Here is a 12,206-nt window from a genome sequence, read left to right as displayed (position 1 = left end):
TATTTATTCAAAATTAATGTTAACATTTTTTGTTGTTGTTTATATTTAGAATAATACTGGAAAGTGTAATTAGGAATAATAATAAACTGCATTGGAGGTGACTGTTACTAATTCTGTTCTCTTCCAATTCTTTACATCTGCAGTGGGTAAGTATCGTACTGAGGTTTGGTATGGTCATTAGGTTTTTGCTGTGGTAGTAGCAGTTGATGTGTTGGTCTTGCTCTTGTTTATCATAGCCAAGAATTTGGCATTCAGTGATAAGATTTGATATGCAGTATCAAAACTTTTTCCCCATTTATAATATTTATTTACATATTTATTCTTTATTTATACTATAGTGTGCTGTATAAATTACAGTACAATATATTTGTTTTAATGTTTTCTTATCTCTTCCACATACTGCATTAAAAGTGGAACTGAATTTATTTCCACATAATTTGTAAATAAAATAAGCAGTCTGAATGAACAAATCTTTGGCTTTATTTTCACTTGCTTATAATAAATTAAATTGCTTTGTATATAACATTTAGTGAGATATATTGCCAAGTAACTTTTTTTAATGTAAATGTAGAGCAGAGTTTTAAATGTGTTTGTTAAATGTGTTATAGGTGAAAGATTCCTTTCAAAGCGATCTTGTAGTTAGTACAAATCATTTTTTTAATTTTCACTAGTTGAAACATGTTGGGCTTCCCTGTGTCTGTATATAATCTTCTTGTCTTGCTAAATAATAGTTAGTCAAGGCTGTTGGCTCTGGGGAAGAAGTCTTGTGAGATTGTTTCTCCTTTACATAAAATGACTTCATAGTTATTACCTTGAAACTGAGTTTCCTTTATTATGATGGGATTATGAAATATCTGTAGAGCCTTTTCCCCATTTTCTATTAAGAGATTTTATTTAGGTTGATGTAAGTCAAGAATACTTCATAGAGTATATGCATGCATTGCTTTTAAACTGCATTAAAGCTAAATGTGATGCAGATTTTTTTTATAGCATTGAGTAATACCTCCATTATTTTCAATATTTTACTCCTCATTTGTCTGCATAGATTAAAGAATTTGAATTTGCCTTTGTATTAGGGTTAGTCTAAAGCAGATTAATAATGTTAATAGATATACAGTAGATTCCATATTTATTCATATCTTCAGTAATGCAAAGTTAAATGAGCAAAACTGTGTATTCACTGATATGTTACTTACTGACATGTTTGCTGAAGTCTTGTGTTACTGATATCAAGCCCATTGAACACTTTATCATATCTAGTCTTAAAGCTGTGTATAAAATTTTCCTGGATTGCTTCAACATTGAATTCATTTAACTTCTCTGTCATTCTGAAACTAAAAACAAGAAGCACTTCATAATAACTATTTGACTTATCATTATTATTAGCTTCCTTCAGTGTTCCCTTTTTTTTCTGGTACTCTCATTTCGACTTGTCAGTCCTTATCTGCCCTTGTAATTCCTCAGTCTTTTGTATGTTGTAATAAAGTTTTCCTTAGTTGCCCTCTCCAGTCTTCAGGTTCAGGTTCTCTGCTCAAATTGCATTTCCCTCAGCTCTGGAACTAGTTGGATTACAGACTTTTGCATCTTTTCTAGGTTGTGTTTTTTATTTGTGCCTAAACAGCATCTTTTTTGACAGTTTTGAGTAGTATAAAAAAGGTATTTTCTGTTCATTGTGATGTTTTGTGTGAAATAATAATACAGTGATTTTCTCTTGTTTTAACTAATTTGAGCCTGTGATGTTCAAATTACTCCATGTTTAAGTGGAGCAGAATTTTTCCTCTGTAAGCCATGTGTGTCATAAGAGGCTACTAAAATGCTGGAAGCAAGGGGCTAGTAATCCCTTCTGTATAAATTACAAAAGGGTTCAGACATGTAGAGAGGATGGAACAAAATAGAATGACTTCAACTGTGTATAAATCTGTAGCAGAGGGAAGGTGGGGTAGGGGTCAGCCTAGGAAAGGTTGGAGGGAGGGGGTAAAGGAGGTTTTGTGTGCAAGGGGCTTTGACTTCTAGCAAGCATGCGTGAGCATTTTAGATAGGAGCAAATGGAGACAAGTGGTTTCTAGGAATTGATGTGCTTTTGGAGTGTGAGCAAGGTACCATTTATGAAGGGAGTCAAGGAAACCAGCAGGCCGGACTTGAGTCCTGGAGATGGGAAGTACAGTATCTTCACTCTGAATGAGTGGTGTTAATGTTCCAGTTTTATAACTGTAGTGTAAATGCACCTCTGGCAAGATGGTGATGGAGTGAATGATGATGAAAGTTTTTCCTTTTTGGGCCACCCTGCCTTGGTGGGAGAAGGCTGATGTGTTAATAATAAAATAATAAATAAAAAATAAAAGCTTTTGTTTTCTTTTAAGGTCACCTGTCTTGGTGGGATATAGCTGGTTTGTTGAAAAAAAAAGTGCCCAAATTATAAATTGATAAATAATGGATTGTTTACCCTATAAAAGAAGCTACCTATAGTATTTTTGAATACATCCATATGCCATGTGCATGAAGACGATTTGAATAAGTGCTATAGGTACCCAAAAACCAGAATTTGCAATTTTCTCTTTAAAAAAACTGTAATATGTAAATATGTATTATTTTTCAAATAGCAGAAAAATTACAAATAAGAGAGACCACTGTATACTGTGTACTTTTATGGCAATACTTTTGTGTTGGATTAAGTTGTATACGTAATTGTGATTTTAATATATATATATATATATATATATATATTATGTGTGTGTGTGTGTGTATGTACTCACTTATATGTAGTTTCAGGGAACAAGTCACAGCTCCTGGCCTCTGTGTGTGTGTGTGTGTGTGTGTGTGTGTGTGTGTGTGTGTGTGTGTGTGTGTGTGTGTGTGTGTGTGTGTGTGTGTGTGTGTGTGTGTGTGTGCATGTGCATGTGCATGTGCATGCACCCACACCCACTCACACAGTTCAGTGTATGTAGTATTTAAGATACATGAATGATGAAAGATAAAGTTCATTAGCAATATCAGTTTTTGAGCACTTCATAATATATCTGCCGAGTCTTACAGACAAAATATGTACAGCCTCTCCTGACCTAGAAAATGTACAAAGAACCTTCACGGCGTGCATAACGAAGATAAAACACCTCAATTACTGGGAGTGCTTGAAGTTCCTGAACCTGTACTCCCTGGAACGCAGGCGGGAGAGATACATGATTATATACATCTGGAAAATCCTAGAGGGACTAGTACCGAACTTGCACATGAAAATTACTCACTATGAAAGCAAAAGATTCAGCAGACGATGCAACATCCCCCCAATGAAAAGCAGGGGTGTCATTAGCATGTTAAGAGACAACACAATAAGTGTCAGGGGCCCAAGACTGTTCAACTGCCTCCCAGCATACATAAGGAGGATTACCAACAGACCCCTGGCTGTTTTTAAGCAGGCACTGGACAAGCACTTAAAGTCGGTATCTGACCAGCCGTGCTGTGGCTCGTACGTTGGATTGCGTGCAGCCAGCAGTAACAGCCTGGTTGATCAGGCTCTGATCCATCATGAGGCCTGGTCACAGACCGGGCCACAGGGGCGTTGACCCCCAGAACTCTCTCCAGGTAAACTCCAGGTAAACTCAACGACGGAGTTCTGTTCCTGAGACCACGTTGTTAAACGAATTCATCGCTAGGTGAGGAACATACTATAATGGTACTGGGTTTGTGTCAGCCATCTTTGATATTGTTTTAGTGTCACCTTTGCACCATTTATAACATTTTTGGTATATTTTTAAATGTTTTTACAGTAGTGTACTGAATATTGAAAAAAACAGAATAGAGGAAATCAGCTCTAATATACATTATTCAGGTATAAATACTGGTCAGAGAGCCCTTCGTAAGTCCGAGGCATCAGTAAATGAGTGCCTCCTTAGGTGAGGAGAGGCTGTTTATGTATTTAAACCTTATTTAAAAAATTTCCTAAAACATTTATTTTTGAATAACTTATTTCTTTTAGTAAACCTCAAATCAGGAAATAAAATGCATCCAAACTCAAAGGAAGCCTTTTATTTAATAACATTTTACCATAGTGAGTTTTTAAGAGTACTGTACTCACCAAAGACTCACTGACGGTGAAACATAATTAAAAAAATAAATTACACTTTTTATGTCTTTAATTTACAATTTACCAGCTTTCATCATTTACTACAAACCTAATTAACAAAAAAAAAGGCACAATACCATGACTGGAACAATACACAAATACCCCGGGTTATTTGTGTACAAACATAATTTTATGACATACGCTACAAATAATTTTCTAACATCATAATTTTTTTACAGTGACTATGAAGCCAGCATGCATCATCATGTAGCTAAGAAGAAAATTGGCACAGTTAACTCTGATGGCAAGACTATTAAACCAGAGAAGCCTAATGGCATTAAAATGGAGAAGTTTGTCTTTGATGTCTTTCAGTTTTCAAAGTGAGTGCTACTGAATTATGTGAACAGTCTACACTCCTAGGTAAACAGTGGAATAAAGTTATGCCAATTCCAGATTGGTTAGGGGAATTTTGTTGTATTTTTTTTTATGTCAGTTTTTAGCAAGGTTAGACTAGGTTGCTTTATTAGTTTAGGTACAAAAAATAGCAATAAAAATTACATAAATATATTTGTAGGGACATCTGAGATGTATCTATATGCCTCTGGCAAGACAGTGATGATGTGAATGATGGTAAAATTTTTTTTGGGGTCACCCTGCCTCGGTGGGAGACGACCATTGTGTTAAAAAAATTAGTTTAACTTGAATAATTGTATGCAGAATAGGATGAGGCTGTCAATTACCATGTACTTTTTTATGTAGAAAGTGAACATAGAAAAGAGTAAGGTGATGAGAGTATCAAATGATTTAGATAAAGAAAAATTGGATATCAAATTGGGGAGGAGGAGTATGGAAGAAGTGAATGTTTTCAGATACTTGGGAGTTGACATGTCAGTGGATGGATTTATGAAGGATGAGGTTAATCATATAGGTAGTAGGTTGGTAGACAGCAACCGCCCAGGGAGGTACTACTGTCCTGCCAAGTGAGTGTAAAATGAAAGCCTGTAATTGTTTTACATGATGATAGGATTGCTGGTGTCCTTTTTTCTGTCTCATGAACATGCAAGATTTCAGGTATGTCTGCTACTTCTACTTACACTTAGGTCACACTTCACATACATGTACAAGCACATATATACACACCCCTCTGGGTTTTCTTCTATTTTCTTTCTAGTTCTTGTTCTTGTTTATTTCCTCATATCTCCATGGGGAAGTGGAACAGAATTCTTTCTCCATAAGCCATGCGTGTTGTAAGAGGCAACTAAAATGCCGGGAGCACGGGGCTAATAACCCCTTCTCCTGTATATATTACTAAATGTAAAAGGAGAAACTTTTGTTTTTCCTTTTGGGCCACCCCGCCTCGGTGGGATACGGCCGATGCGTTGAGAGAGAGAGAGAGGTTATTCATAGAATTGATGAAGGAAAAAAGGTGAGTGGTGCATTGAGGTATATGTGGAGGCAAAAAATGTTATCTATGGAGGCAAAGAAGGGAATGTATGAAAGTATAGTAGTACCAACACTCTTATATGGGTGTGAAGCTTGGGTTGTAAATGCTGTAGCGAGGAGGCGGTTGGAGGCAGTGGAGATGTCCTGTCTAAGGGCAGTGTGTGGTGTAAATATTATGCAGAAAATTCAGAGTGGAAATTAGGAGAAGGTGTGGAGTTAATAAAAGTATTAGTCAGAGGGCTGAAGAGGGTTTATTCAGGTGGTTTGGTCATTTAGAGAGAATGGATCAAAGTAGAATGAGATGGAGAGCGTATAAATCTGTAGGGGAAGGAAGGCGGGGTAGGGGCCCTCCTCGAAAAGGTTGGAGGGAGGGGGTAAAGGAGGTGTTGTGGGCGAGGAGCTTGGACTTCCAGCAGGCATGCTTGAGCGTGTTCGATAGGAGTGAATGGAGATGAATGGTATTTGGGACCTGACGATCTGTTGGAGTGTGAGCAGGGTAATATTTAGTGAAGGGATTCAGAGAAACCGGTTATTTTTATATAGCCGGACTTGAGTCCTGGAAATGGGAAATACAATGCCTGCACTCTACAGGAGGGGTTCGGGATATTGGCAGTTTGGAGGGATATGTTGTGTATCTTTATACGTATATGCTTCTAAACTGTTGTGTTTTGGACACCTCTGCAAAAACAGTGATTATGTGTGAGTGAGGTGAAAGTGTTGAATGATGATGAAAGTATTTTCTTTTTGGGGATTTTCTTTCTTTTTGGGTCACCCTGCCTTGGTGGAAGACGGCCGACTTGTTAAAAAAAAAAATTGTATGAAATAAGATTAACAAGCTCATCTTTTCATTTATCCTTTTTTTCTGTATGAATTAGTGATTTCTGTATGTTTAACAAATATTTTTGACATGAAAGATTTATCTTATATGTTCTGTGGGAATATATTCCACAATGAGTTAATGAAAGCTCTTGTTGTAATGTATTTATAATTGTCTGAAAAGTAACTTGTTCATATTTTTGCATCTTCCACAGCACTTTAGCAGTGTGGGAAGTGATACGTGAGGATGAATTTGCTCCACTCAAAAATGGGGATGGAGCAGAGAAGGATACACCAACCACATGTCGCCATGCACTCTTTTCCCTTCACCACCGCTACCTCCTCAATGCTGGCGGTACTCTCATAGATTCGGAGGGGGAACCTCTTCCATTAATTCCCAGGTAAGAAATGCCAGTGTATTAATATAAATGTTAAAAATAGCAAATCCTAAGCTTTTGTATGTTCAAACACACAAAACAGGGACCATAAGAAAAATGAAGGGATAAAAGAATGCAGTGTAAAGGTATGGTATACAAATGCAAAAGAGTTACAAGCAAAATCTTGAAGATGAAAATAAGAATATCAGAAGCAAAATCAGATATAATAGCTAAAGCAGGGATGAAGTTTACAGGAATAATTACAAATGTGACAGCCCTTGTGGTATTTTGCATAGTAAGGGGAGAGAGAGAGAAAGAGCAGTAAGGGAGGGGGAGGGGGAAGAGGGATTATTGATTAGAGGTATGTGGAGATTTAAAAATGATCAGTCTCTTCAGAGATTATGCAGCAGGGTTAATGGATACAGAAGGAGTCAGAGTAATACCAGCAATTTGCATTCCTCCACAAAACACATGGTGATCAAGATATGAATATGAAGAGAATAGTAGTATAGTGATACACATTCATGAAAGGAAGCAGCACAGAAGACACAGAACAAAGCCAATACTACTAATCATAGAATAAACTAATCAGAGGAGGTTGAATGTAAGAACTAGGAATTCCATGGAGACTAGAAACTAGGGGAATAAAACTAATGAAGCCAGCAATGAAAAACCTCATCTGCCAATATATTTATAAAGAAGCCATGAATACAAGAAGAGAGTATGAATAAAGAAGACTAGATATAGTGTGAGAAAATTTACATATAGTAATATGTTTTAGTTACTTGGTGAATTGGGGCTGGAGAGAAGTGAGGGCAGAGAGATGCCAGAAAAAATGGACTGTAAGAGAGTTGCATAGGTAGAAGGGAGTTCTTGGATGGAGTACAGCGGAAAAGAGAATGGAGAAGTAAGATAGTATATGAGATGAGGGAGAGGCTTCTAAAAGTATACATGGAAGCAACATACAGATGTATACTAGTGAGAAGGACAGGAAATACAAAAAGAGAGTAACCAAGGTTTACAAAGTATAGTCAGGCAAAAACTATGAGTAGTAAGTCATGGAAAACAGACATAAAAAATAAATGCAAAAAACAGAACTGAACATGGGAGCTAAGTATAACTATTTAAGGATAAAGCAACAGAAAGAGTATTAAAAAATTACACAACAGCATTAGCTAAAATAAAACCAAAACAGAAGTGCAGTCACACAAGGTGGAAGATGGCTGAAAAGCTAAGTAACAAGACTTTATAAAATGAAGGGGTGAATTGACAAAGGATGACAGGGAGGTATATGCAGAACTGAGTTGAAGATTTATGGTCTTCATCGAGGACTCTGAAGATGCCAAGAAAAAAGGAAGAAGTGTACAACTAACTTTAAAAGAAATTTAAACAAGTGAAAGGGTTCTTAAGGAAATTAAGTACGTACAATGAAAGTAAGTGAAACAGACAAGATATACAATGGGTGTTACTAGTAGGAGCAGAGGGACTGAGAGACCTTATAGCAATGATTTATAACACGTTAGTAGAGTGGATAGAAATGTTTGTGATGAAGTTGGTAACTAAACTGAAGAGGAGGAGCTATGAGAAAAGAGTTAAGGAACTCGGCTCTTCATCATTCATAGATAGCGGCTAAAAATTCCATTTAACCTATAGGGAGGTTAGGAAAGGCTTTTTCCATCACAGGATAGTGAACAAGTGAATGTTCTACATGAAGAGTTGGTGGAAGTAATCACTATATGCAGGTTCATGAGTTGGTGTGAGTGAGCTTTAAAGTCCAAGAATTGGTAAAGCTGGTTGATCATACTGTAGTTAAAAGATGGGCCCAGGAGCTATGACCCAAATGCAAGTAGTTGAATACACAAAGAAGCAAAAGCTACTTTACAGTCACATGAAGCAAAAACAAAGGATATAGAAAATCACTGTGAATAGAAAGGTAAATACTCACAAGAAATAACTGGGAAGTACAGTATACCAAGAGCTCAGCAGAAGATTACTTAGAAAGGGGCCAGTACTCTCACCTAGTAAAACAAAAGTTCAAAGGAATGCATTCATACTGGTGCATACTTGAATTCAGGAAAAATGAAGAGTAAGGGAGGTATGATCATAATACACAAATTACTGTGGAGCATAGACAGGGTAGAAAAGAAGGAAACTTTACTCAAATTATTAAAACTTAAACCAAGTAAATATTTATAAGCAGTAAAAAGCCCTACTGGTTTCTTATTGCTTGGTAAACAGGGGCAACAGGTGTAAGAAAATATGCACAATGTCTCCCATTACCCCAGGACTGAACCCAGGTTCTTCAGGTGTGAGACACGGGTGATACCGTTAAGCCATAGGTCAGCAGCAGTGTAACAGAAACAAGGGGACATGGTTGTAAATTACACATCCAAATAAATAGCAATGAATAAAATTTTTAAAAGCGGCTCGTCCAATATTATATTATTTTTCAAGGATTGTATGTAAAAGAGTTTGCTTCTTAAAACTAGTGGAAAAAAAAAAAACATGTTATACTTTTCCACCTCTTCCACCTTATACCTTTCAGTTATACTTTATTTCTTAGGAGTAAATAAAAGACTTTCAGTGCATGTTGCATGAGTATTTGTAGTTATTAGATTATAGTTCATTTTTCCATTACATATTATACAGGTGCTCCTTCACTTACAATGAGGTTACATTCTGATAAACCCTTTGTAAGTTGAAAATACTGAGTTGAACACGAATATGATATTCTAAATAAATAAGTAAATAAATAAATACTGCTACTGAATAAGTAAACAAATAAATAATTACTGTAATTACCTAAATACCAGTATTGAAGAGTAAATAAATGAATACAGGTTACAGACTTGCTACCTTCATGTTGGGTAATTGTCTTAGGTTTTATTGTACAGTCGAAATATCGTAAGTCTAACCATTTTAAGTCAAGGAGCACCTGTATATGGTAGTATGACTGAGGAGCCTAGCTGAGCTAACAGTTTAATTAACAGCGAGAGATTTAGCTCACTTCTGAGTAGACTCTATTTAGTTAAGTCAAACATTTCAAGTCAAGCATTTCATTTACAATGTTTCCTTTTAAGTTATAACATTCCTTTGTAAATGTTTACTTATAGTTTAGGAACTGGTATGCTATTTTGCAGTTTTTTTTAATGCAATTTTTATGGCTAAATTTCATGTTTTGGTTCTTTTAGTTCAGAATCATAGGGGAGCAGTTAATACAGGAAGTCTAAATAACATAGTTGTCTGGTCTCAGTTATAATCTGCTTGTTCATCACATGCATTTCACACTGAAAGAAATCTTCCTTCACCTAGGTTTTAGTTTCAGTAATGGTTATGAAGATTTAACTGATGTCTGGGTATTATAGACAAAATATTTATTATTACTTACTATTATTGTGTATAGAATACTTTTTCTTGTTGATGCATGAGAGATTTTTTTTTAGCTATTGTTTTGCTATTTTTGTTGACTAACTAGCTTTCCCCTTTAAAATGGCTTTTATAGTAGGCTGTTGATATTTTTTTGCATTTTATGAAGTCAAATTAAAGCACAGATAAATGACTAGCATGCCTTGTTGTGTCACCTCTCAAATACTGACATATGTTATAGGCCAGAAGACAGACCAGTGTCGGTACTAACCAGGTATGTAACTTTTGTTAGAGTGGAGTGGTCTTGAGTGGGGTATTTTGAGTGCTGAGCTAATTACAAGGAAACACCGATGTCAAATAGATATTACAGCTTGCTTAGTTTTTTATTAGCATTTGACAAATTGTATAAAGACACATTTTTCAAAGATTCAATTTTTGTATGTATAAATTGGTTTAAGGTGGCTGTGTATAATTGACCATTTTCTAGCTGCAATAAATGTAGTATTTACATTGACTTAATTAATATACAGGAGGGCCCCACTTTATGGCATTTGGCTAATGCAGCGGTTTTCAGCTATGTGCATTCTTCATACATTCAGACTTCTGAGAATACATACATTCACCACATACTATAAGCTAAGGATGAAAATATTTTAAAGTAAGTAATGTGTGTATTGTATATTGCTCACTTAATATATGATAGTGTAAACATGTTATCAGTTTTTATATGCATTTGAAAGTGTACTTTAGAGTGATTTTTCACTCTACAGTAGTATTCGAGAACCTAACCTTCTGTTTAAGCAAGGCCCTTCTGTATACTATACTCATCAAATTATTTTATATTTATATGATCAAGTGAAAAGATTCACAATTCCATTAGGTCAGTCTATTTGGCATCAAAATTTCTATGTGGAAGTAGTTTATAAAGACATGCATTTCAAAACATGTTTTTATTGGGACTGCATTTTGCTCTCTATAGAGCAAAATGCTGTCCCATGATAAGTTTTTTTTTTTTCTACAGTGTGTGCCTTTTTGTCACTGTTGTTAACAGTGTGCCTTTTAGATTTGAGTCGTTATACATTATGGGGGTAGCTTGTATGGTGTATTTGGGTGCACCTGTACTCACCTGTTTGTACTCACCTATTTGTGGTTGCAGTGGTTGAGTGAGTCATAGCTCCTTGCCCTGTCTCTTCACTGATCATTACTAGGTCCTCTCTCTCCCTGCTCCATGAGCTTTATCAAACCTCATCTTAAAACTATGTATGGTTCCTGCCTCCACTGTCATTTTCTAGGCCATTTCACTTCCTGACAACTCCATGACTGAAGAAGTACTTTCTAACATTCCTTTGACTCATCGGAGTCTTCAACTTCCAATTGTGACCCCTTGTTTCTGTGTCCCATCTCTGGAACATCCTGTCTTTGTCCACCTTGTCAATTCATCGTAGTATTTTATATGTCGGTATCATGTCTTCCCTAATCCTCCTGTCCTCCAGTGTCATCAGGCCAATTTCCCTTAACCTTTCTTCATAGGACAATCCCCTTAGCTCTAGGACTAGTCTTGTTGCAAACCTTTGCACTTTCTCTAATTTTTTGACATGCTTGACCAGGTGCAGATTCCAAACTGGTGCTTCATACACCAATATGGGCCTGACATACATGGTGTACAGAGTCTTGAACGATTCCTTACTGAGGTATTGGAACGCTATTCTTAGGTTTGTCAGGCAACCATGTGCTGCAGCAGTTATCTGGTTGATGTGCCCTTCAGGAGTTGTACTCGGTATTATACTCATCCCAAGATCTTTTTCCTTGAGTGAGGTTCGCAGTCTTTGGCCACCTAGATTATACTCTGTCTGTGGTCTTCTTTACTCTTCCCCGATCTTCATGACTTTGCAATTGGCAGGGTTAAATTCAAGGAGCCAGTTTTCTGTGTGTGTGTATGTATGTGTGTGTGTTTGTTTGTACTCACCTAGTTGTGGTTGCAGGGGTCAAGTCACAGCTCCTGGCCCCACCTTTTCACTGGCCACTACTAGGTCACTCTTCCTGCTCCATGAGCTTTATCATACCTCTTCTTAAGGCTATGTATGGATTCTGCCTCCACTACATCACTTCCCAGACTATTCCACTTCCACTTCCAAAATTAATAT

General features: G+C 36.4%; 1 protein-coding gene across 18 annotated transcripts in view; it reads left to right on the top strand.

The window, feature by feature from the left end:
- Positions 1–12,206, top strand: part of mmy (UDP-N-acetylglucosamine pyrophosphorylase mmy) — a 266,724-nt gene that overhangs the window by 208,789 nt on the left and 45,729 nt on the right. For 14 of the 18 annotated variants that reach the window (XM_070100495.1, XM_070100496.1, XM_070100498.1 and 11 more), the window contains 3 exons: positions 4,300–4,440; positions 6,535–6,720; positions 10,304–10,336. In XM_070100495.1, the coding sequence (XP_069956596.1) occupies positions 4,300–4,440; positions 6,535–6,720; positions 10,304–10,336 (360 nt within the window). The remainder of the gene's footprint in view (positions 1–4,299; positions 4,441–6,534; positions 6,721–10,303; positions 10,337–12,206) is intronic. The other 4 variants (XM_070100505.1, XM_070100491.1, XM_070100492.1 and 1 more) reach the window with 1 other exon arrangement.

This window comes from Cherax quadricarinatus, chromosome 73, assembly GCF_038502225.1.
Source record: "Cherax quadricarinatus isolate ZL_2023a chromosome 73, ASM3850222v1, whole genome shotgun sequence".
In the NCBI taxonomy this organism is placed as follows: Eukaryota; Metazoa; Arthropoda; class Malacostraca; order Decapoda; family Parastacidae; genus Cherax; species Cherax quadricarinatus.
The sequence above is the reverse complement of the archived record's forward strand: the minus strand, read 5'-3'. Positions and strand labels throughout refer to the sequence as shown.